Below are 26,994 nucleotides of genomic sequence, written 5' to 3' on the forward strand. Positions count from 1 at the left end.
TGAGCAGCTCGAGTCCGACTCCCTGCCATGGCAGGAAAGAGTACAGGGGTCAAACGACCCCAGCAAGGTGTTCATCTAGCCTCCTCTTAAAGACTGCCAGGGTAGGAGCCAGCACCACTTCTCCTGGAAGCTGGTTCCAGATCCTAGCCGCCCAAACCGTGAAGTAGCGCCTCCTGATATCTAGCCTAAATCTACCCTCTGCCAGCTTGTGACCGTTATTTCTAGTCACTCCTGGTCGTGCTTGGGGGAACAGGGACTCCCCCAATGCCTGCTGGTCCCCTCTAACTAGTTTGTAACAGGCCACTAGATCCCCCCTCAGCCTTCTCTTGTGGAGGCTGAACAGGTTCAGGTCCCGTAGCTTGTCCTCATAGGGCCTGCCCTGCTGCCCCCTGAGCATGCGAGTGGCCCTCCTCTGGACCCTCTCCATGTTGTCCACATCCCTCCTGAAGTGCAGCATCCAGAACTGAACGCAGTATTCCAGCTGCGGCCTGACCAGTGCCGCGTAGAGGGGGAGGATCACCTCCTTGGATCTGCTTGAGATGCATCTGTGGATGCATGACAAAGTGCGGTTGGCCTTCCTGACTGCATCTGCACACTGCCAGCCCATGTTCATCTTGGCATCAATGATGACTCCAAGCTCCTTTTCTGCCTCTGTACTGACGAGAAGGGAGTTCTCCAGCCTGTAGGTATGATGCTGGTTCTTCCTCCCCAGGTGCATCACCTTGCACTTGTCAGTGTTGAATCCCATCCTATTCTCATCCACCCACCCCTGTAACCTGTCTAGGTCTGATTGTAGCCTATTCCTTCCTTCTAGTGTGCCCACATCCCCCCACATCTTAGTGTCATCAGCAAATTTGAACAGGGTCCTTTTTACCCCCTTGTCCAAGTCATTGATGAAGATGTTGAGCAGTGCGGGCCCACGGACCGAGCCCTGCGGAACCCCACTGCCCACATCCCTGCAGGCCGAAAATGACCTGTCCGCCACCATTCTCTGGGTGCGGCCCTCCAGCCAGTTGCGACCCATTTGAGTGTGTAGGTGTCGACACCACAGTCCCCCAGTTTCTTAATGAGAACTGGGTGAGAGACAGTGTTAAAGGCCTTCCTGAAGTCCAGGAAGATTGTCCACTGCTACCCCTGCCTCTAAGGGTTTTGTGACCTGGTCATAGAAGGCCACCAGGTTGGTCTGGACCTGCCTGTAATGAACCTGTGTTGGTTGCCCCTAAGCATAATCTCCCCTGTTGGCCCCTCGTGGACATGTGCCAGAATAATTTTCTCAAAAAGCTTACCCAGGATTGAGGTAAGACTAACTGGCCTATAGTTTCCCACATTGGCCCTCTTCCAGTCCTCTGGCACCACACCAGAGCACCACGAGTGCTCGTACAGCTGTGCCAGGGGTCCCACAATGACCTCAGCTAATTCCCTCAGTACTCTAGGGTGGAGATCGTCCAGATCAGCTGATTTGAATACATCCAGTCCCTCCAGAAGTTCCCTGACTAGATCCTCACTAACCCTTGGCCTGGGTGCACTTCCTCTAGGGTCTAAGGGGGGCCCAGGGGGGAGGTGGCTGTTCCGGGCCTTGCTCAGGAAAATGGAGGCAAAAAAATCATTAAATAGGTTAGCTTTGTTGTCTGGTGTGACGACCAAATTTCCTAGCGTGAAATCTGCTTGATAGTTCAGGGCCTTCAATAAAGTGATTTATATTGAAATAGTTAGGAATAGCATTTAAAAAAAAGCTGGCTCTCAGGTACACCGTGCTTCTAGCAATTGCATCAATTCAATGCTTCCATTTAGATCTTTTGGTAAAACAGCATCACTGCTGAAATTTAACATGGTCTCATTATAATAACCTCAATTGTCTGTCACTCCTCACTCTTTCCAGACCAATAAATGTTACAGGTTCCAGTTTGTAGCGATCCTCAGACTTTTGTCCTTCATCAGACTTCGAGCAGCAACCTGTAACATTAGAGTAAAGCTAATCAAGGCTCAGCTGCCTGACTGAAATTTATCGTTCTGGAAAGAGTAAAGAGTCTCTCTTAAGAGGATGTGACAGATGATGGAGGTTTTTACAATGAGAAGCATGTTAGATTTCAACCTTGATGATTCTTTACCAAAAGGCCTGAATGACAGCAATGAATTTACATTTTTGGTGCAATTGCAATGCAGTCTTAGCATAATTTACAACAGACCTTCTCTTCAAAATAACTTTATAAATACTTTAAAACAATCATTGTCCTAATGCCACCATTTTACTGATCAGGCACATGTACTTTTTACTGGAAAAAGGAGCACAAAAATAAATTAGTTTGAAAGAAATCAGTGTGCAAGTTCTTTATACATACAAGGGCCTGATCCTATAGTACATGTAAGTAAAAGTTAGGAGGATCAGGAAGTTTTCAAAAACCTTAATATGGATATGCAAAAACAGATATACAACAGACTGATCTGGTTTTATAAATAGTGTGTAGTCAGTGGTTGGATTCCTTCCCAAGCTTATTGTTAATTTGCTTTTTGCATTTTGTTATGCTCACGTGGTACCTTTTTTTTAACTTCTGTGGGACCTTGCTAGGATACAGAGCTGCACTCCATAAGCTGCATCAAAAGATCAAGTATGATCTTTCTCTGATAAATAATATTGGGTTGTATAGTAAACAAATATACTTTGATTAATAGTATCCTTTAAATCATGGTCAGTGACATACACTTACAGTATGAAAAACTTTCTGTAAATGATCAGCCATATATGATAAAGCAAGTGTTTTGGGGTAGGGGGTAGGTATTTTGGTATTTGTATTTTAAGCCCAGAGATGGCTTTGAGCAGAAATGGGCAAGTTCTGATATTTCCCTATAGTAAGCCAGCAGGCCATGTTTTTGTCATAAATGGTGAACTCCGGGGAGCTGCTTACTGCCTCATGAGTTCCAGCACAGACCCTGGATGGTTGGTTGTGTCCTGTGAAACAGCCTATAATCCATGAGACCAGGACAACCAACATTTGCTCTGGAGAGGGTGATGTATATGTACTTTGGTTCTGCATGTTAACCAGCAAGAACTTTTTCACCTTTCTAACGCCTCTGAGTGGCTGGGTGGCCTGACTGGCATTGTATTTTCTCACTTCCTCTTGTGGCCTCTTCCCCACACTGCCCTTTTGGAAGAAGGCACATGGACTATTATAGATACCAAGAAGTATTTGGAAGCTATTCCATTTTTATTGGACAAACAATTCTGAAATTGAAGCTGCTTTGGGTGATGCTTCAGGCAGCAAGAATGTGTCTGGGACCAAACCCCATGTCCTTGAAGAATGAGGAGGGATGTATGGAAACGAGGGAAGAAGCTTCTAGCTTCTTTGTGAGATGTGCAGAAGATCTGCCACTCTCATTGAAATCAGTGGGCACCTATACATGAGTGTGGTGGCTGCTCCGACACGCTGGCATTCCAGCACATCAGCGCAGACTCGATTAATTGAGTCTCTGGAGAGTGGCAGTTGCTGCACTCCAGCAGTCTCCTGCACCTCATGTATCAGCATCTCCGCACTTAAAAATGGTGGTGGGGATGCTTGAACTCAAGCTCATTAAACAAGCTTTAGTTCATAGATTTCATAGACATCAGGGCTGGAAGGGACCTCGGGAGATCATCGAGTCCAGCCCCCTGCCCAAGTGACCTTGTCACCATTTTTAAGCATGGGGGCGGTGATACAGGAAATTCAGTAGTGCTGTAAATAAAGTGGCTCTTGGACCTGCTCTAATTAAAGCACTACCTCCCCCATCCCTCAAGCACATGTAAAAGTGCCCAGTGGGAGTTGGAGGATCAGGCTACATATCCCTGCTTTCAAAGAAGAATATGAACAGCTCCGTCTTACTCTCTATCCACCTTCCTGCTGTTTCACCAGTCTATTTTATACAAGTCAGTGATCCTTATTGAAGGAGCCCCAGCAGAACTGTGTAAGGAAGTGGAGTAGATACAAAACACAAAAAGTTCTTTTGGTGGTGGACGAGTCGATGTTGACCTGGGGGGGTGTGGGCAGTGGAGTCCCCCAGGGCTCGGTCCTTGGGCCGGTGCTGTTCAACATCTTCATTAGCGACCTGGACGAGGGTGTGGAGAGCAACCTGTTCAGGTTTGCTGATGACACCAAGCTGTGGGGAAAAGTGAATACACCGGCAGGCAGGGACCGCATCTATGCAGACCTGGATAGGTTAGAGAAATGGGCGGATCTGAACAGGTTGCGGTTCAACAAGGACAAGTGCAGGGTCCTGCACATGAGGAGAGGGAACCAGCATTATGGTTATAGGTTAGGGGCTGACCCTATCTGCAGCACACAGGCAGGGAGGGATCTTGGAGTCAGGATTGACTCCAGGATGAATATGAGTTGCCATTGCAACCAAGCAATAGGCAGAGCCAACAGCACCCTGTCCTGCATCAACAGGGGCATCACTAACAGGTCCAGAGAGGTCTTGCTCCTCCTCTATGCAGCGCTGGTCAGGCCGCAGCTGGAGTACTGTGTCCAGTTCTGGGCACCACGCTTCAAGAGGGACATGGAGAACCTGGAGGGGGTCCAGAGGAGGCCACTCGTATGGTCGGGGGCCTCCGTGGCCAGCCCTATGAGGAGAGGCTAAGGGACCTGAATCTCTTCAGTCTCTGCAAGAGGAGACGGGGGATCTTGTGGCAGCCTACAACTTTATCAGGGGCCAGCAGCAGGGACTTAGGGAAAGTCTGTTCACCAGGGCCCCCTTTGGAGTCACCAGGAACAATAGCCACAGGCTGAGGGAGGATAGGTTTAGGTTAGATATTAGGAAGACCTACTTTACGGTAAGGGTGGCCAGAGCCTGGAATAGGCTTCCCAGAGAGGTGGTGCTCTCACCTTCCTTGGAGATCTTCAAGAGGAGACTGGATAGGCACCTGGCTGGGGTCTTATGATCCCTCCTCACCCCCAGTGCTCCTTCCTGCCCATGGCAGGGGGTCAGACTAGATCTGTCTTGGTCCCTTCCGACTCATTAATTCTGTGAGTCTATGAACACCTCTGTCTTCCCTCTCACTGTACCACTTCCATTAGTGTTTCATTTGTGGACATAGCCTGGCCATGCTTGCATTTCTGCTGGACATGGTGACAGGGAGAGGAAAGACTGTAAGAGGGATCAGGAGAGAAGATTGAGGCCTGGGCTGCACCTGAAGCTGCTGGGTGAGCACAGAAGGAAAGGATAGACACCTGCTGTTGGGAAGAAATCCAGCATATGAACGGGTGTTCTTTGAAGTGAGAGGAGAGTTGGGAATGGATGACTCCAACAAAAACAAGGTCAGGCAGATAGTAAAGGAACTTCTCTCTCAGACTCAGATCTGCGGATTCAGTCCACATTCCTGCAGCCCTCTTAGGCTCAGCAGCTTCTCCAAGTAGGGCAGAAAGCTCTGTTAATCTTGGCATGCTTGAGCATCAGCCACTCCAGGTAGGCTGTGTGAAGAACTTGTACTGCCTTGCCCAGCCATGACAGTGAGACTTGGATAATATGAATGTTCAGACAGTACATCCCTCTTTCTAAAAAGTCATGGCCAGTTTTGTACATCCACAATGACACTCTCCAGCCCTCAGCCAGAAAATAAGAACAAGCTGCCACTGAAGGAGGTGAGTGGGGCAGATTTCTACATGTTGTTCAGGTATTCTTGTGCTGTTTTGTGGCAACATCTGTGAAACCTTAGCTTGTAAAACATTGGCTTCTGGTTTGATCTTTTTTAGTAACTCCCTGTGGGTGAATTCTCCATCACCATTTGGTTTCCTTCTTTCAGGATATCGAGAAGTGGGATCTAGACAAGATTCTCAAGAACATGAAACATCAGGATGATGGAACACACTCAGAAGAACCTGCTTTCCCTTCAGTGGATCACAGTAACTTCACAATACATGTTAACCTTGCTGAAAATATGTACAAATCAGTTCAGAATAGAGACTGCAAACCCCCTCAGTCCCTCAGATCCAACCGCTGCTCTTCTTTATACTGCTCCCTTTACTCTCTTCTTCACTGTTTGCAATGATGACACCTTGACCACTTCCTTTACATGTTGGTTCCAATGCTTAACTTCTCTTAATTTCAAGAATTTTCCTTACTGATTCTAGCCTAAACTTTCCTTTACCTTTAAGCCACTGCTGCTTAGCCTGTCAAGGCAGAATGTGTCTTTCAATATATAAATTGTGTTGATCCTCTGCTGATTTATGCCTCACCCAAATGGGTCTGTGTTGCTTAGAAGTTAAAATAAGATTCCTTCAGGCAAGGAGGGACCACCCCTTGGAAGGGACCAGCGTTGCACCCAGTTAGAGCTGTCTCTGGTCTGTAGTAGGTATGTAAGCTGCTACAGGTAGGGGTCCATCTCCTGGTGCTATAGCATTTTTACAGGCTGGAAAACAGGTCATCATACCTACTGCCATCTTAGAATCTGATCCACTTCCCATTTGTCAATTTTCCAAGTCTTCCAAGTCTCTAGGATCTGGCTGATTGTTTCTGGTTGATCTAAGCTCTATGACTGTGCTTGGGGAATAGTGGTAGGGCTTAAGATAATCTAGTGGTTCCCAGTCTGGGTGCCACAACACCCTAGGCTGCCTTGAGAATGTTTCAGGGGTGCTATGCTCTGCACTGTTCGATGTGCAGACATGATTCACAAGATAAACCAAGATAAAACAAGATAAACCAAGAGGTTTCACACAGGAATCCGTAGTGTCAAAACCATTCTGACTTGTTGTGGTCTTTCTGAGTTCTTTACAACATAAGAGTTACTCTGTTTTCTTTCTGTAGTAAAAAATTGAGTGAAAGCTAAGAGCTGACTCTGAAGGAGTCCTGGAGTCTATCAGGAGGTGCCTTAAGTTTAAATACATTGAGAGCTATTGTACTAGTGGATCTACATGGAAAATGGATAAATAGACTTAATCAATGAGAGACATGTCAACTCTGAAGATAAGTGGAAATCAGAGAGTTTGCCGGCTACACTATGGTCACAATAAAAAAGGTTTCTAAAATATTCAGAGAAAAATTGTTGCATGCAGTTTTGGAATAATCATCATCCCCTTCTTTGTGACTATTTATTCTTATGTCCGTGTAACACATCCAGCACTAGAGCAGGAAAGTCACCCCTCCTGGCCACTGCCTTGTCTCTATCTTGTTGTCCCCGTTGGCCCTTCAGGGTTCCACTCTTCTCTCGCCTGCCATGCCTTGATGTTATTGTTAGAGGCACCCTGGCCTTGGCCCACTTTACTCTGGCTGGGCCCATCTGCCTGATGTCTACAGTACCAGGACCCTAGGCTCCCAGGGTTCCGGCTCCAGTCCTCGTGTGCTCTAGGCCCCTTGGCCCTGTTCTTGCCCCTTGCTGTCTGGCACTGCAGTCCTTCAACTAAAAGGAGAAATCCCTTCCTTCACAGTCTAGGATCTGGGGTGCCCTTGGCACCTTTCTTAGTGGCTTCCTCTGCCCCTACAGCTACAAGCTGGCCCTCCAGGATAAACAAGAATGAAAAAAATGAGCATCTGCTCCCAAATAAAAAGTCCTGCACCTTGGGTTAACACTCGCACTGTGGCAGCACTATGACATAGACTCAAAAACACTTTTATTTACTGTTGCCTGGTGGCATAGAGGCTTTCTTCCAGCTCTCTTGCTGTCTTGAGTCCTTCCTCCATGGTTAGCATGGCCCTTCTCCCCTGAGCTCTGCTTGCTGCAGCCAATAAGACCAGACTACCCACTCTCGTTCAAGCTTGTATCCCTATTTGGGTCACCTGATCCACATTTTCTACCCCATGCTTATCAAACCTTGGGCCTATCAAACCTAGAGCCCTCTACTGCTGTCAGTATGTCTTGGAGGCTGGATCTGGCCTGCTGATCCTTGGCTCCCTCTCCCTTTCAGTTATGGTGGAGGGGTCCCATTACAGTCTGACATCTCTTTCTTTTCATTCAAACACCCCATACCAATTTTGAATCAACAGGAAAATTACTAGGAGGTAAAAGACTATTTTTCCTGTTGGACCAAATTGTTAATTATCATAGAAGAGAGACATCAGGTCAAGTCCTTAGTTGGGGTAAATCAGCAAAACTCTATCAATATTATAGTTTCATAGTTTCTAGGGTCGGAAGGGACCTGAGCAGATCATCTAGTCCAACCCCCTGCCATGGCAGGAAAGAATACTGGGGTCAAATGACCCCAGCAAGATGTTCATCTAACCTCCTCTTAAACACCCCCAGGGTAGGAGCCAGCACCACTTCTCTTGGAAGCTGGTTCCAGACCCTAGCCGCCCTGACTGTGAAGTAGCGCCTCCTGATATCTAACCTAAACCTACCCTCTGCCAGCTTGTGACCGTTATTCCTGGTCACTCTTGGCAGTGCTTGGGGAAACATTGACTTCCCCAATGCCTGCTGATCCCCCCTGACTAGTTTATAACAGGCCACAAGATCCCTCCTCAGCCTTCTCTTTTGGAGGCTGAACAGGTTCAGGTCCCGCAGCCCGTCCTCATAGGGCCTGCCCTGTTGTCCCCTGATCATACGAGTGGCCCTTCTCTGGACCCTCTCCATGCTGTCGACATCCCTCTTGAAGTGTGGCGCCCAGAACTGGACGCAATACTCCAGCTGCGGCCTGACCAGTGCCGCATAGAGGGGGAGGATCACCTCCTTGGACCTGCTCGAGATGCATCTGTGGATGCATGCCAAGGTGCGGTTGGCCTTCCTGACTGCCTCTCCACACTGCCGGCCCATGTTCATCTTGGAGTCAGTGATGACCCCCAGATCCCTTTCCGCCTCCGTGCTGAGAAGAGGGGAGTTCCCCAACCTGTAGGTATGGTGCCGGTTGTTCCTCCTGAGGTGCATCACCTTGCACTTGTCTGTGTTGAAACCCATCCTATTCTCGTCTGCCCACCCTTGTAACCTGTCTAGGTCTGATTGTAGCCTGTTGCACCCTTCCAATGTACCCACGTCCCCCCACATCTTAGTGTCATCAGCAAATTTGAACAGGGTGCTTTTTACCTCCTCATCCAAATCTCTGATGAAGATGTTGAACAGTGCAGGCCCGAGGACCGAGCCCTGCGGAACCCCACTGCCCACATCCCTCCAGGTTGAGAGACCCATCTACTACCACCCTCTGGGTGCGGTCCTCCAGCCAGTTGGCGACCCATTTGACTGTGTGGGTGTCTACACCACAGCCCCCCAGTTTCTTAATGAGAACAGGGTGAGAGACAGTGTCAAAAGCCTTCTGGAAGTCCAGGAAGATTATATCCACTGCTACCCCTGCATCTAATGATCTGGTGATCTGATCGTAAAAGGCCACCAGGTTGGTCTGACAGGACCTGCCACTGGTGAACCCATGTTGGTTGCCCCTAAGCATGCAGTCTCCTGCTGGCCCCTCCTGGATATGTGCCAGCATAATTTTCTCAAACAGCTTGCCTAGGATCGAGGTGAGACTAACCGGCCTATAGTTTCCTGGGTCCTCCTTCCTGCCTTTTTTGAAGATGGGGACCACGTTGGCCCTCTTCCAGTCCTCCGGTACCTCACCAGAGCACCACGAGTGCTCATAAAGTTGTGCCAGGGGACTTGCAATGACCTCGGCCAGTTCCTTGAGAACTCTAGGGTGGAGATCATCTGGGCCGGCTGACTTGAATTCGTCCAACCCCTCCAGAAGCTCCCTAACTAAATCCTCGCTAACCTGTGGCCCAGGTGTGCCTCCCCCAGGGCCCGAGGGGGGCCCAGCAGGGAGGTGGCTGTTCTGGTCCCTACTTAGGAAGACGGAGGCAAAGAAATCATTAAACATGTTAGCTTTGCCGTCTGGTGTGACGACCAAGTTACCCATGTCGTCCTGCAAGGGCCCCACATTACCTGGGACCTTCTTTTTACCCCCTACATATTTAAAAAAAGACTTCTTATTGTCCTTAATCTGGGAAGCTAATCCCAGTTCCATCTCTGCCTTGGCCTTCCTAACTGCCCCCCTACAAAGTATTTGTATTTGATATTAATGTATTTGGATCTGTCCCAATTTCTCTAGAGGCATCTATTGTAATAAGTCCTGGATCTGGGCTTCCAGCATGCAATTTAGCATACTGTCATAATTTAGGGTTTTGGAGGAAGAAGCACCTTTTGCAAAAGCAAAATGATATGTTCTGCTCCTACCAAGGGGTTAGAGCAGTCTCTGCTGCTTCTGCGCAGCAGCTTCTTTTTCACCTCTCATGCTATTTCTGTTACTTGAACTTTCTGTACTTTTTTGAGAGTTGTAACCAGGGTGTCTCCTCTAGATAGATTAATCTCTTTCTTTTTAATGAATGGATTAGAACTGCTCTTCATGTAATTCAATCTAGGTCTTCCTGAGTTCTGTCTTGCTTCAGCACGGCCTCTGGGATCTGGGTGATTGTTTCCAATTCATCTGATCCTTAAGCATTCAGTGTGTTTTTAGCAAGGTAGTACTTGTAAAATGGGTTAATGAATTTCTGGTAACTGGTAGGGTGGTCCAGGAAATATGTTGCTGTAATACAGAGAAATTTCCAAGACTTTTTCCCAATTCTCTATGGTAAATCTAAGCCTGTCATCTTATAATTTCTCAGCAGTCCTTGCCTAGCTGAGAGAGACTCCAGGGGCTAAATCCTGTTTTACCTTCACATGCCTAAGTGACACTTACATAAATATGTAACAGCAATTTTTGACACTTGCATACTGCTTAGATTACACATAGTTGTGCTTTCCCTGAATTTCTGTATTGGGGAAGCTCAGTAGGTTGCATTCTGGGTTAAAGAGTGTCCTGGCAACGCCTAGCCCGTGGTCTGATGGCTAGAGCCTTCTGTGGGGAGAAAATGCAGCTTTAAACCACTTTTGGTTAAGGTGGGGCATGGGGGCTAGAGTCTATCTCCTGTTCTCTATGCAAATACCCTAGCCACTAGACTACTGGGCCAAGAGTTAAGAGGATACTCTTCCTCCACCATTTGTCTATTGGCAAGGGCACACACAGGCTGTTTCTGTTCTTTACAGATAGAAGTAAAATCCAAACTGTGCCCAACTGTCAAAAATGGCCATTTCACAGCTCTCTATGTGTTACATAGGTATGTGAAATGAAATAGGACTTAACCCATAATGCCCAGTGAAAGAAAATGAGAGTTGGACACCTAACTTTCCAAATGGTTTTGTAAATCCAAGTAGGAACTTGTCTGCCCTTTTAGCCACTTAAATTATGTTTTACAACATAATTTAGCCTAAGGTCTGCCAGTGACCCATAGCCATCATTTATCATTTTACCAAAATGCTTATAATGAGTTCATGTCCTAGCAAAGGTCCTTCTTGCTGTAAGAAAGGAAATTGTTTTCTCTGATATCTTTTTGAGGAGGGGGAAAAGGTATTTGGTCCAAGTAACCATATTAAAATCTGTGGAAACAGATCTTTTAACCCTAGATTTTCTATTAAAATGTGGCCATTACATGCACTGTCCACAAACTGAGGGATGCTGATTCAGAGGTAGTACGCATCTGGTTTAAGAGCGCTTGAGCTATCAAAAGAATAAGCAGAAGTGCAGGGTTAAATATTTGGGAGACCAGCTTTGAGTTTTCTCCCACTCTAGGCCTCTCAGCTTAAAGCTCCCCTCATTGATTAGACTTTGAGTTGTACTTCTTATTGTCTTGTCAGAGTATGGTTCAGGTTAGTCCCGTTTCTTACATTGCTTTTCAATCTGAGTCTTGGATTCTCACTTTCTGTCCTTCACCATTAATCTGTATCTGAAGAGGGGACTCACAGTGCAACATCATTCTTTAAAACCAGGGACTGAAACTTCAATTTGAAGTCTCTGCGTCAAATTTATTATTTACATCCCTTAGAATAGCTAATATTCTTCTGAGGTTGCTAACATATCATGTTAATTCCAGTAGGATCTAATTAACTGATGGTAACAAAACCAGCCCAATTCCATCTACCACCAGGTCAGAAGATTGCTCTTACATCATGGTAATGTGTACATTCATAGCCTCTAGTTTTGATTATTGAAGCTAATTATTATAGACAGAGCTGGCAGCTCTGCCCAAAGTTAGGGTTGTCTGACAGTTCCTGGTATAAAATTGTGTTTTCAGTTGTTTATAATGTTGCCAGACTTTTTGCATTTAAGCTGTGTGTTATGTCCTTTTGGAAAGTTTGGGTCAAGAAAAGAAAAGAAAGCCATTTCTAAGAATGAAATTGAGAAAAAACATGTTTTGCCCCCTATAACAAGGGGCTTGGTGCTCCTGCTAATTTAAGAGCAGGTAAGCTGCTGATGAAGCAGGTGGCAGGTGTAGCAGAAGGCAGTCAGGTGCCACATGACCAAGAAGGGGCTGGCCTTGCAGTATATAAGCCCAGAACCCAAGCTGACCTGCAGAGCCATGGAGAGAAAAAGCTTCTGAACAAAAGGGCTGCGTGAAGCTTCTCACTAACACCTAAGATGGGGTAAGCAAAACTGGTGGTTTAGGGATTGAAACAGGGGTAAAAGAGGTCTCAACTAGCCTGGGGGCAGGGCCAGGGCCTGAGAGAGGGGCCAAGGTCCAGGAGCAGGGTGAGACCTGGGGCCAGGGACCTGTAGCCCATGAGGGGTGAGAACAAACAGGGCCAGGGAGCCCAGTGTTCTCAACTGGCCTAGGAGTGAGGCCAGGACCCAAGGGTAGGGGTCAAAGGCTGAGGAGGGCCACAGCTGGAGACTGACAGGGCCAGGGATCCAGCACCTCCGAGAGGTAGAAACAGGGCCAGGGACCCAGGGCCACACCTGGGAGCAGCAAAGATGGGCAGAGTTCCCAGGTCTGGGTGGAAGGAGATGGGGACCTGAGCCCAGGTCTGAGAGGATGCAGGCCTGGGCTAATGAGTGATTGGTAACATCTGAGGCTTGGGCATGGCTATAAGGGAAAACAAGGAGGCTACATAATTAGGCCTTAAGGTGATGAGCAGCGACATTATCTGTGTTGAAGAGATTGAGATCTCACTTGGGAAAGCCTGGGGCATCCTCCTCTTTCTTAAAGTGATACATCAATATATGGCAGGTGAGTGGAAGGGGAGATTGCCCAAAGAGAACAAAGCTGACAAGAGCTGAGGGGGCTCCAGGGACTTTGCGGCCATCCCTGGGGAAGACCCTATTATACCCTTCAAAACTTCTTACAACTGTTTTCCTTGAGTGTTATCAGACTTTGGAACTAAGACTTGAAGATTGGCAGTAGGGTTATTCTGGTTATAAGGAATGTACCCTTTGATGTTCCAATGAAAAGTTGTCTCCATTTGGCTAAAATGGAAGAAGCACTTAGGTGCCTGAGGAGGCTTGTGAAAAATATCAGTGTGCACATGCTTAGTAATGGTAGTAACTAGAGTTGAGTGACTGGGGGGCATAACCCCCAGGCACCAATTTTTGGGAGGGTGCAAGAACAGCTCCTGCTGCTGCCCAGGGCACAAACTGCTTGTTTTGCTTCTGCTCAATAGAGTTCATCAGCTAAATTCTTTGAAGCCTCTGTACTGAGCATACTGCATTATCCCCTCCGAGCTCCTTCACATATGTGCCATCTCCACAGAGCAACTAAGCATGCTCCAGGAGTTTTCCTACTATTGCTGAATCCTGTGGTAAAAATAGTATATGCTTATCTAATTAAATATTGTTTCATAATGCAATATGTACATGGGATCTGAACTAAGGTTGCAGAGGTGGTCTGACTTCGGGCACTGTCTGACTTTTAAGTGCTTATCTTTGTTATAACAATAGCTTCTTTTAAAAACAATTTATATACAAAATCTTCTCAATTTGAAGTAGGATGTGAATTACTTCTTTTTCCACCCCTCTCTGAAATAAACATGATAAGGAGTTGCAAGTAAATACTGTCAATTCTTCACTTCCTTTCTTCCTCCTGTCTTCTGTTTCTGCATCTAAGTCTTCCCCTCGTTCTGCCCTTCCCACTGCAAGCCATAGTCCAGATAACAAGGAAGCATACATGGATTTAAGGATATGTTACTACCCCCCTACAGCTAACCTGAGACTGCTGCCAGGACACAAGCTCTGCCCACTTACTCCACATATCCTGCTTGCTAAAAAACACTGAGTCCAGGGATACACTCTTTAGCATATGTCCAGGGAAACTCTCAGGATCTCTGTTTTGGGCAAGCTTCTGAGAGATGCTAGTACACCCAGCAGTGCTGTAGTAGCGACTAGACAAAATGGCTCTTAAGCACACACCAAGCAGAAATAAATTCAGATACAGTTTTTTCATCTGATCTAAGGGACTCTGGGGGATTTAAACTGATGCTCTGAAGTGCCACAAGAAGATGGAAGCAATACCCGTTTATACTCCCTGGATTCTCCTCTTGCCAGTAGCATAACTAAGGGGAGGGAGGAGCAGGACACCAGCCCCAGGCAGTGAGCTGGGCAGGACCACAACAATAACTGTCATTGCCAGCCTGACACTGATGGCAGCAGCTGCAACCCAGCCACTGCCCCATGTGCCACTACCATCCAAGGTGCAGGACTGACATGCCTTTTAGTTTAGTTCTGTTTCTGTCTGGCCTGTCATGGTACATCTGTACTCCAGAGGCCCAGCTTCCACAGAGTGCTCAAGAAGAGCTGGGGCAGTCAACAGCAGAGGAAGGATGGACCATTAGAGCTCTATTAATTTTTCCTTAAGAAAATAAGAGTGTTAAAGTGTTGACCTGGTTTTGAATTGAAGCCAGACTTTGATTGGCAGGTTAGGATAACCTCCATATTTTTCCTATTTATGTAACTTGCTGCAGGCAAAGTGATAAGACATGAAAGGGAAAGTTGGACTACTTCCTTACAACAGCGAGACCATAGTAAGAGATTTTTTGATTTCTCTGTTCATCCATAGAGACTTGGATTGCTAGATCTGAAAGTAGGCTCATGGCAAAGCTAGAAGAGTTGTGTGCCAAGCAGTCCAAGGCATTGGCCCCACAGCACAGAAGGTCATCATCAGCTAAGAAGTAGGTCCTTTTCTCTAAGAGTTAGCTTTTGTACACATTGGGTGGCTGTGATTGGGAGCAAGAATGCCTAAAAATCAGTGGTTTCACTTAGGCATTTCTCCCTAGTCTGGTATTTAATATCATACTAGAGATGTGCCCAAGTAGGCTTTTATTTATTTATTTTTCTTAAAGGGATAAATTGCACACGTTTATGGTGATATCTATAGATTTTTTTTTTTTTTTAAATATAGATTCATAGATGTTAGAGGCTGGAAGGGACCCAACAAGATCATCAGGTCCAGCCCACCTGCACTAGGTCAGGCAAGACTGCTGGGATCAGATGACCCCAGCAAGGTGGGTGTCGAGATGCTTTTTGAAGATCACCAGGGTAGGGGATTGTACCACCTCTGCGGGGAGCCTGTTCCAAATCCTTGGTACTTTAACTATAAAGAAGTTTGGTGGTGTTTTTTTTCTCCTTATGTTCAATCTGAAGCGATCTTCAGTCAGTTTTTGCCCATTGTTTCTTGTCTTCCCTTGGGGTGCCTGGGTGAACAGATGCTCCCCCAGGCCCTGATGCATGTCCCTAATATTCTTGTAGGCTGCCACCAAGTCCCCTCTAAGTCTACCTTCTCCAGGCTGAATAGTCTTATGTCTTTCAGCCTCTCCTTGTATGACCTGGTCTCCAGACCTATTAATCATGCATGTGGCCCTCCTTTGGACACTCAAGCTTCTCCACATCCTTCCTGAAGTGTGGCACCCAGAACTGGAGGCAGTACTCCAGCTGCAGTCTCACCAAGGCCAAGTAGAGTAGGAGGGTGACACCCCTAATTGTACTTGAGATGCATCAGTAGATGCATGTCAGTGTTTGATTTGCACTGCAGTTATAGCATCACGTTGGTGGCTCATGTTCATTCTGTAGTCTATCATGACCCTCCAGGTTTCTTTCAGTTGTGGTGCTGGCAAATGTTGCACTGCAGAGTCTGTAAGTGTGTTGCAGATTATGTCTCCCCAGATGAAGCACTTTACATTTCTCTGTGTTAAACATCACCAGGTTATGAGCTGCCCATCTCGCAAACCTGTCCAGGTCAGCCTGTATCCCCAGCCTGTCCTTGAGCATGACCGTACTCCCCTATAATTTGACGTTGTCTGCAAACTTTGCTAGTATGCTTTTAATACCTGAATCCAAGTAATTGATGAACATGTTGAAAAGTACTGGTCTGAGTACTGAACCCTGAGGGATGCCACTGGTCACCTTCCACCATGCTGACTTAGTTCCATCTGTTAATACTCTCTGGGTCCTACCTCAGAACCAGTTATGTGGACACCAGACCGTAAAGTAGTTGAGGCTGCATTTTCCCAATTTTACCATGAGATCATCATGGCAGAGTGCTCCTTCCATGAGATGTCAGGGCAGTTGAAGTTGCCCATGACAACCATACACTGAGAGCATACAGCCCCTGCCAGTTCCCTAGCAAATGCAAGGTCAAGATCTTTCTCTTGGTTAGGAGTCTACTACAGACCTCCTATTGTTAAAACATCTTTACTGTGTTTCCCCCTGTCACACCATGGGGTCCCCAAGGAAGGCTGTGATGCTCCTAGGGCTCCATGATCATGCCAGTCTTAACTAATGGGCACCCTTTTCCTTGCCTGTCACATCTTGCTGGTAATTGTAATAAATTGGGAGGCTGCCCTTGAGTTTACGTTTGGACCCCACTGAACCCTGTGAGTTCTTGGACTCCTCTTGGGTTCCGCTCAAAATGAATGAGTCATGGGACACCCTCAGCCTTATGGGCTAGATGTGTGCCTCCAAAACTGCCCCTTTACCACACCCCAAGCCTCGCAGATGGCATTCAGACATTGTCTCTTTGAGGCCTTGGTCTAACTCAGCCTCCTGTCATCACCAGGCTCTGCTCACCCCCTGGCGCAGTGAGGCCTCCTTCTCTCCCAATAGCCTCAGCCATGTCCACTGGTCTATAAACAGCAACCAAAAAATGAGCCCCTGGGTTATAACATAATACAACTAGTTCAGGGTGCGCCCTGTCCCTTTTAAAGAGTCAAACTTCCCCGCCCCCCGGCATTAAGTGCCTTGTAGGCCAGGGTACCTGGTGAGCTCCTGGAGCCCCATTATCCCTATTGCGGCATGTCAGGCGGCCACAGCGTCTCTGGGTAATCCTTTTCTGCAGGCTCTTTCTCCTGGCTGCTGCCGAAGAACTAAGCCCTGATGGCCTCAGCCCTGGGGTTTCTATGTGCCCAGGGCCCTGCCGTCTTCCAGTCAGCTGAACGGGTGCAAGTGCAGGTTAATTTTCTTTGTTAGTCTGCTGCCATAGTAACCTACACCTGTGGGGTTTCTGTCTGGCTCCTAGGGCCCTCTCCCTAGGGAGTTTCTGCTCTTAAAGGAGCAGGCACTTTAGTGCCCTGCGACACCCACGTAATCTAACCCAGGGGGTCTCAAGTCACCCTTCTTGGGTGCCAAACTCCACTTGTAGGGAAGTTTACTGATCCTTCACATAAAGAGCGACACCCCCCACTTTCTAGCAACACATTCTCTCTTGTACCTGTAGTCCAGTCATAGGTGGAGTCCTACTAGGTCTCTGTTATTTCTATGAGATGGTATTGATTTTTTTTTTTGTGTTGCAGAAGGGCCAGTTCCTCCTGCTTTTTTGAAGTCCAAGTATATGACATCAACCTCATTTCCCTTATCCAGGTGGTGAGTTATCTGATCGTAGAAGGAAATGAGGTTGCCATGACCTGCCCACAACAGCCATGTTGGCTGCCTTTTAGAATACTACCCTCTGTTAGCCAATCAAAAAATGGATAATTTTTTCCAGGATTTTACCAAGGATTGAGGGCAAACTGATTGGCCTGTAATTCTCTGGGTCCTCCTTTCTCCTTTTCTTGAAGATGGGCACCACACTGGCCCTTTTCCAGTCTTCTGGAACCTCTCTCGAGCACCATGAGTCCTCAGATAGCTTTGCCAGAGGCTGCACGATGCTGTTGGCCAGTTCTTTTCGCACTCTTGGGTGTAGTTCATCCGGTCCTGCTGACTTGTAGCTATCCATCCTCTTTAGGTGTTCCCCCACAAGATCTCCGCCAACTATGGGAGAGTGATCACCCGCATCATCATCTTGTATCCTGTCAAGCAGGCTAACGCCCTTGGAATACCGACACAAAGTATTTGTTTAGGAGTTTGGTTTCCTCCTGAGTGTCATTTATCAGTTGTCCCATTTCGTCCAGTGGGGGCCCTATGGTTTTTCTTTCTTTCTTTCTTTTTTTCTGACTTCCTACATATCTAAAGAAGGACATTTTGTTGTCCTTGATTCCAATTGCCCATTTGAATTCAGTTTCTGCATTTACTTTTCTAATCCGCTTCCTACAGGTGTGGGCTATTGCTGTCTACTCCTCTTTTGGTGCAAATTTCTGACTTCCATCCCCTTTTATAAACTTCTCTTTTCAATTTCAGGAGGTCCATGACTTCCCTATTGAGCCAAAGTGGTCTTTCCGCCCTTTTGGTGCCTTTCTTATGAAAAGTAATGTATTTCCTTTGTGCTCCTGGGATCACTTCCTTGAGGAAGGACCACTCTTCTTGAACTCCTTTCCCCATTGGACCATGGTCCCCCAGGGCCTTGCCAACCATAGTTTCATAGTAGCTAGAGTCGGAAGGGACCTAGGAAGATCATCTAGTCCGACCCCCTGCCTTGGCAGGAAAGAGCACCGGGGTCAGATGACCCCGGCAAGGTGCTCATCTAACTTCCTTTTAAAAATCCCCACGCTAGGAGCCTGCACCACTTCCCCTGGAAGCCGGTTCCAGGCCCTAGCCACCCTGACTGTGCAGTAGCGCCTCCTAATATCTAATCTAAACCTAAACTAAACCTACCCTCCGCCAGCTTGTGACCGTTATTCCTGGTCACTCCTGGCAGCGCACGGGGGAACAGGGACTCCCCCAATACCTGCTGATCCCCCCTGACCAGTTTGTAGCAGGCCACAAGGTCCCCCCTTAACCTTCTCTTGTGGAGGCTAAACAGGTTCAGGTCCCGTAGCCTCTCCTCATAAGGCTTGCCCTGCTGACCCCTGATCATACGAGTGGCCCTCCACTGGACTCTTTCCATATCGTCCACGTCCCTCTTGAAGTGTGGCGCCCAGAACTGGACACAGTACTCCAGCTGCGGCCTGACCAGTGCTGCATAGAGGGGGAGGATCACCTCCCTGGACCTGCTCGAGATGCATCTGTGGATGCATGACAGGTACGGTTGGCCTTCTTGACTGCCTCCCCATACTGCCGGCCCATGTTCGTTGTGGAGTCAATGACGACTCCAAGATCCTTTTCCATCTCTGTGCTGGCAAGAGGGGAGTTCCCCAACCTGTAAGTGTGGTGCCGGTTCTTCCTCCCCATGTGCAACACCTTGCACTTATCAGTGTTAAACCCCATCCTATTCTCATCCGCCCACCGTTGCAACCTGTCAAGGTCAGCTAGTAGCCTATTGCACCCTTCTAGTGCACCCACATCCCCCCACATCTTAGTGTCATCAGCAAACTTGAACAGGGTGCTTTCTACCCCCTCATCCAAGTCACTGATGAAGATGTTGAACAGTGCGGGCCCGAGGACCGAGCCCTGCGGAACCCCACTGCCCACGTCCTTCCGGGTCGAGAAGAACCCATCCACTACGACCGTCTGGGTGCGGCCCTCCAACCAGTTGGCTACCCATTTGACCGTGTGGGCATCGACACCACAGTCTCCCAGCTTTTTGATGAGGACAGGGTGAGAGACAGTGTCGAAAGCCTTCCGGAAGTCCAGAAAGACTACATCCACAGCAACCCCTGCGTCTAATGATTTGGTGACCTGATCGTAAAAGGCCACCAGGTTGGTCTGACAAGACCTGCCACTGATGAACCCATGTTGGTGGCCCCTGAGCATGCATTCCCCCACAAGGCCCTCCTGGATGTGTGCCAGGATAATTTTTTTCAAAGAGCTTACCCGGGATTGAGGTAAGACTAACTGGCCTGTAATTTCCTGGGTCCTCTTTTTTTCCCTTTTTGAAGATAGGGACCACATTGGCCCTCTTCCAGTCCTCCGGCACCTCACCAGAGCACCACGAGTGCTCATAGAGCTGCGCCAGGGGTCCCGCAATGACCTCGGCCAGTTCCTGTAGAACCCTAGGGTGAAGATCATCTGGACCAGCGGACTTGAACACGTCCAGCCTCTCCAGAAGTACCCTAACTAACTCCTCGCTAACCCCTGGCCCAGGCATGTCTCTCCCGGGGCCCGAGGGGGGCCCAGCAGGGAGGTGGCTGAACTGGTCCCTACTTAGGAAGACAGAGGCAAAGAAATCGTTAAATATGTTAGCTTTGTCATCTGGCATGACGACTAAGTTGCCCATCGTGTCCTGCAGGGGCCCCACATTACCCGGGACCCTCTTTTTACCCCCTATGTATTTGAAGAAGGACTTCTTATTGTCCTTAATCCGGGAAGCTAGTCCTATCTCCATCTCTGCCTTGGCAATCTGATAAGGTTGTGAAAGTCAGCTTTCCTAAAATCAAGGATTTCTAATCTACTGACTGATTTTTCTTGTCTTACGGTGGATGGAAAAAGTGATCATCTCATGGTCACTGTTGCCTAGTTTCCCTTTGATCCTCAGGTTGCTCACTAGATCGTCCCCTTTGGTCAGAACCAAGTCCAGGACTGCCTCACCCCTGGTCAGCCTGTAGAATTCTTGAGTCCTAGCTCTTCTCGCAAAGCTTCCTCACTTGCGCTGCAGTAAGATCTTGTTGAGTGCTCGTCCTGAGATGTCTGGGTAGTTGAAGTCACCCATGATGACCATGCTCTGAGAGGGTGCAACCTCTGCCAGTTCTCTAGAGAATTCCTGGTCAAGCTTTTCCTCTTGGTTCAGAGGTCTGTAGTAAACTCCTGCAGTCAAATCCCCTACTCCATGCTCTCCCTGTATCTTGACCCAGGGGGTCTCCAGTCACCCTTGTTTATTGCCAATCTCTACTTCTAGGGAGGTGTATTGTCCCTTCATGTAGAGAACAACTCCTCCACCCTTCTTCCCAACATAATCCCTTCTATGTAAGGTGTAGCCCTCTATACCTGTGGTCCAACCTGGTGGGACTCCACTTATGATTGAAAGGGAGAGGTAAGCAGAGCCCATTAAAAATAGCTGCATACATTGCAACAAGGGCTTGCAAAGTCAGTGGCTCTTGGAGTTACACAATTGGCATTGACATTGAATTTCAATGAGATTTAAGCATCTGACTCTCTGAGAACTGTTTGGAAATCCCAGTCCAAATGATCTAATCTATGCATTGGTGCCCAAACTACATTCATATTGGATGTAGCCCAATTTATACATATTGAAAAGAGCCAGTTCAAGGCCCACTGAAACAGATTCCTTTAGACTAAAGAGGACTAGGAGGATGATCTAAGTGACTTGAACTTTGTGCAAACTGAAGATGTAGCTGCCAGGGAAATCAGAGAGGAGGAATTTTACAGCAATTAAATCGGTCTGTCTTGGAGATTTGAAAACTTTTTGGGGTAGAAACTTCCTTTATTGGGGTGTTCAACAATACCACACATGTCAGCACTTGAAGGAGGGTGGGGGGAGTCCTAACTAACCTTACAATAAGGAAACCTGAGCGATCAGAGGATTGTTGTCATCCACCTAAGGATAAAAGTCAGAACATCATAATCAGTTCTCTAAGCTGACATGTATTGACATCTTCTCTGAAGGCTGGCTATAAATATCACTTCTTGCCTAGTCTGGTCAGGGTAACATATGACTGTCTAGAACTTTAACTGAACCAAGTTGTTGTTTGGGTCACAATATGGGGAAAGTAGAAAACCTCTCTCTTTTTATTTCAAGCGCTTTGAACTATTTGGAAATAGACAAATTGTAAATCAATTGCATTCAATCCTGTCTAGCCCAGATCCACATCAGTAATATGACAGCAGTGTGCTGTGAACATAGATTTGAACTTTTTATACCAAGGATAATCTGAATTTGGAAGATGCAAAATTTTAATCCTGGCATTTATATTTTATAATAGGCAGTCTGAGTCTGAACCTGTACAGGAGCAAGGAGCACAGTCTTCATCTTGATCTTTATTTATATCCTATGGCCTCTTTAAACACACATGGCATTGAAACAATGATTTCTGTTCTCAGAGAAGCTGTCTGCCTACCACCTTCACCAAGCTGTCGAAGTATGAAGATAGTGGAACTACAGTACCATGCAGAGCCCCAGACAGTATATATAGATTTAAGGGATGCTAAACCACAGAAATCAGAATCGCCACCTAATGAAAAGCTGAGGTAATTACTGGGCTTTGATGTTGGGTTTAAAAAAAAGAGAGAAAGAAACAGAGCAGAAATCTGATTCTGTCTGTCTCATGCCCTTTGGGGAATGTGTCTCTCTCATGTTCCTGCACGTCCATGCCCTTCATACAGAAAGGGTGGCCCTCTAGTGGAGAGAGAGCGAGAGAGAGAATCTTTTAAAGGGAAAGTGCCTGGCCAGAAATCCAGGTGGACAGCTAAGTGATTTCTAGTTCTGGTTTCTGAATTTCCTATGAGTCTAAATGATGTTTAGACAGCAAGTTCTGGGAGCCTAGACTCTTCCCAAAGACGACAGTGAGTTCTGGCAATGGATCTCCTCATTCTCTGGGGGAGGTATTTGCCTTCTTCCTGAGATGTAGCCTTGCTATAAATGGCTTTGAAGAAAATGGTAGTTTGAAGAAACTAGGTAGATAATAAAGGCCAGGGAGGTACTTTAAGTGTTGTGGTCTTATAACATGAGTCTAGCTGTATTTTAATAAAGAATTCTAATTTAATTTGTGGGGATGATAAATCTTCAGCAAGCTCAAACTTAGCTTAAAGCAAACTGTTCAGGTAGAGATAGTTACAAGATAATTTATCCTGGGCCATGAAAGAATGTTAAAATTTATTATTATTATAGCGTTTCATACATAACATATATTTTAGTTACTTTGGTACATGCTCTTGTGAAGATGACCTTAAACTTTAACGCTTAATTTAATTTAAAATGACCTAAGAAGCATTCATCCTTAATTGCAGGGGGGAGGGGTTGCACTGTGCACCAGATTCTTAGCTTGTGTAAACCAGCATAACTCCAATGGAATTGTGTTTGCTGATAACAGATAAAGATCTGGCCCCCAAAATCTTTTCTCTCCCTTCCCCTTGGTTTAAATTTATATGCCAGAAGGGATTAATAAATGCCACAGATTGGTCTGTTGCTATTGTAACAATGCAAAGAGGTGCCCAATAACTTATTCCATTTGTTTCAAGCTCAAGTGAAAGCTCCACAGATGAGGAAGATATGATGACTGAGAAGCATCACAGCGCTAAGGAAAGAATACCAGATTCTTCCCTGGGATTATGGTACCAATTTCTTGAAACATCACCTTTTTTGTGAAACTGAAATGTTCTGAGTAACATCTCACTTGTTAAAATATCTTACGGCAATGATCCCCAAAACAAAATTGCACAGTTATAATTACTAAAACAATTTTTTTTGGTGTCGCTCCAGCAAATCAGTCTGTGTTCTATCTGCTGAAGCCACAATGAAGATTCTGCAGTTACAGTGTAACTGTTGATCCTTGAGTCAGCATGCAGTTCACCTTGCTGTTTCACAAATCCATGAAATCCTTAGGGACATCAAGAGTAAGAGTTTGTTTTTTGTCAGGTAATAAAGCAGACATCTCAAGACATGTGTAGTAGACATGAGTAACAGGAAAATGATATTTGTTTCTGGAGACACTGAGTGACATGAGAGGATCCTTTTATAAATAAGTCAGAATCAAACATTTTAAAATAAGGGATATTCCATCACTTAAGCCTTTTATTATGGAAAAAAATGATTAACCAGGCACTAGAAATGGCCAGTAATCTAAAGAGATTATTCATTGCATTGCATAGGAAGAGAAACAAAACTTTTTCACTATTTAGTTACAATGTGTAGTCAGGGAATTTTTGAACTGTAAAGCACAATAAAATATTAAATGGAAAAAAAAACATAACAAAACATATCTTTCCAAATAGGTTTAACAGAAACCCTTCAGAGATGCCAAAGAGCAATGCAGTTTTATGTTCTTAGGGCACTTTTACATGTGCTCTGGGGGTGGGGTGTGGGAGTATTTTTAATTAGGCTTTGAGAGCCACTCTAATTAAAGCACCTGGAGCATCTTATGTATCAGCATCCCTGTACTTCAGAATGGCAGCAGGGGTGCTTTACCTAAAGCACCTCTGCCACCATTTTGAAGTATGGGGAGGCTGATGCATGACATGCAGAGGTTGGCTGGAGCACAGTAATTACCATGCTTTATCACTCCAATTAATCAAGTCTACCCCACACTGTAATTACAGCACATCAGAGTAGCCTCCCAGCTTGTGTACAGGCACCCTTAGGTGCTTTGTATGGAGGATGGTGAGTGGTACAACACTTTCAGGCCACAGCGTCTAACCTGGGTTCTGAGCCTGGCCAACACAACTGTTCATCCCAGTCTACCACCCTACAGCTAACTGCTTGGATTGATCCAGGCTGGCTTGAAGCCTCCATTTTGGCCTACATCTCTACCTACTCCCAGTCACTGGTGTGGCCAGTTATGTTCAGCTGACTCTACTTCCCCTATATTTATACTCCTGTGCAGGAACAGGAAGTGTCTGGGCAACAAATCTCAACCTGACTGAAGACTTCTTTACAAGTCCTTTTGACTTGCTCCTTGACTCTGTTCTCTGCTTGATCTTCTGGCTTCCTGACTTGGCTTGCTTCTAGACCCCATTCTCTGATTCACCTCCAGGGTTCCTGATGCAGTTTGTCACCAGATTCTGCTCACCCATACTGACTTTGGTTGCCATCTCAATCCCTGAGTGGCCCCAGACCTGGCCACCTACATCCTGGTGCAATGCACTCCTCCAGAGGGTTATTCAGAAAGCTTGAAGATCCTTAGAGAAAGCCAATGTTAAAGTACAGGGGGATGTCTGAACTGTCACCCATCTTAGTCTTTCCATCTACCCCTAGTCGTACTTTGATAATAGTGGCATACTGGGTTCCTGAAGTTAGGCTAATCATGACACATGCTTGTAATACCAACCTTTTTCCTGCTGACCTGGTGGTTTGAATATTTACTCAAGTCACAGGAGACTTGGGTTTTGGTGTCTATTCAACCCAAGGGGTCTTGAATCTACAACTTCTCCTTCACAGGAAAGTGGACAAACAGGCTAGGTGAAGACATTTTCCACCCTTTCTGCTGAAGATGGCTTACTGGGCAGCCAAGAGTACAAAAGTCATAGGGACAGAAAGAGAACACATAAGAGAATCTCCCTCTGTAACCTAGTTGTTTAGGAAACTCCACTGTAAATGGAAGAGTCTGTAACTGTGGCCCCAACTTCCAAGCTCTATTCATGCATCTTCAGAGTCAGTGGTTTAAAAAACAGGAATTAACCTGGCAGCAGGGACCAGCAGTGACTCCCTGTTAGATGAGCACTTGGGTAACTTTAGCATGGGAGTAATCACTGGTCTCATACTTAATTATGTGCAGGCTTGCATGCTGAAACTGGGTTTATATTCCTTCCCCCATGTGTGCTCAGTATTATCTTTAGAAACCCTTGCCTAGATCCTAATGATGCACATAGATCTGCATTGGGACAAGCATAACATTTATTATATTTCATTTTGTTGCAGCCAGTTACTCTTAATTTATTCTTTTGAAACTCTTTGGAAAAAAATGTTGGCTGAGGAGTAAAGCCCAACAACTCGGAATGAGTTAGGAACTGGGAACTCCATTTCAGAAGCCAGAAAAGAGCAGAGGCAATCAGATGCACTGGGGGCTCTCATTTATGCTTATGTCATTCCAGAAGCTGTGTGTCTGTAAATCTGGATTAAGAGAAAGTAGGACCCAGTGAACTGAACTGTCATTTCATAGACATTAGGGCTGGAAGGGACCTTGGGAGATCGAGTCCAGCCCCCTGCCCAAAGGGCAGGAAGTCAGCTGGGGTCATAGGATCCCAGCAACATAAGCATCCAATTTACTCTTGAAGGTGTTCAATGTAGGTGCTTGAACCACCTCTGCTGGCAGACTGTTCCAGACCTTGGGGGCTCGGACAGTAAAGAAATTCTTCCTTATGTCCAGCCTGAAACGGTCTTGCAGGAGTTTGTGACCGTTCGACCTCGTCATCCCTTGGGGTGCTCTGGTGAACAAACATTCCCCCAGATCCTGGTGGTCACCCCTGAAAAACTTACAGGTGGCCATCAGATCACCCCTGAGCCTGCGCTTTTCCAGGCTAAAGAGTCCCGTGGCTCTCAGCCTGTCATCGTAAGATCTGTTTTCCTGACCTCTGATCATGCGCGTGGCTCTCCTCTGGACTCTCTCAAGTTTCTCCACATCCTTTTTGAATTGTGGAGCCCAAAACTGGACGCAGTACTCCAGCTGTGGCCTCACCAAGGCCGAGTACAAGGGGAGAATGACGTCCCGGGACTTGCTCGAGAAGCATCTATGGATGCAAGCCAGCGTTTTGGTCGCTTTACTAGCCGCAGCATCGCATTGGAGGCTCATGTTCATCTTGTGGTCAATGATGACCCCCAAGTCTCTTTCTTCTGTAGTGCTATCCAACATAGCACTGCCGAGCCTATAAGGATGCTGCAGGTTTTTCCTCCCAAGGTGGAGAACCTTGCATTTTTTGGTGTTAAACACCATCAGGTTCTTGTCCGCCCATTTGCTGAGCTTGTCCAGGTCAGCCTGGATCACCCGCCTATCTTCTGGAGTGGATGCTTTGCCCCGAAGTTTGGTGTCATCGGCGAACTTGGCCAGTCCACTCCTGTCATTGGTTTTAATGTTTTTAAAATACACTAATAAAATGCCAAATGACTATCACTATCCTGTCCCATTCCCACAGTAGGCAACCTAACACTCTGGGTAGACAGAAATCCACAGATTGGATGCATATTTTTTTCATATTTACCAGGGCTCTATGCTGGTGTCATTCTTCTGATCTGAGTACAGAAATCATTGCCTCTCTTCTCAGGGAGATTTCCAGCCCTGTAGAATGTTACTCCTATACCAGCTCTGGCCTTGATCATCCCCTGGTCCTCCTTGTG

At 46.6% G+C, this 26,994-nt stretch overlaps 1 protein-coding gene across 1 annotated transcript in view; it reads left to right on the top strand.

The window, feature by feature from the left end:
* The window catches only part of DNAAF8 (dynein axonemal assembly factor 8), a 202,596-nt gene that overhangs the window by 18,032 nt on the left and 157,570 nt on the right, over positions 1-26,994 (top strand). Inside the window, exons 6-9 of the mRNA XM_090024739.1 lie at positions 5,771-5,870; positions 14,803-14,914; positions 22,050-22,196; positions 23,187-23,279. Of these exons, the coding sequence (XP_089880865.1) occupies positions 5,771-5,870; positions 14,803-14,914; positions 22,050-22,196; positions 23,187-23,279 (452 nt within the window). The remainder of the gene's footprint in view (positions 1-5,770; positions 5,871-14,802; positions 14,915-22,049; positions 22,197-23,186; positions 23,280-26,994) is intronic.

This window comes from Crocodylus siamensis, chromosome 12 (genome assembly GCF_052110815.1).
Source record: "Crocodylus siamensis isolate JL-2025a chromosome 12, ASM5211081v1, whole genome shotgun sequence".
Lineage (NCBI taxonomy): Eukaryota > Metazoa > Chordata > Crocodylia > Crocodylidae > Crocodylus > Crocodylus siamensis.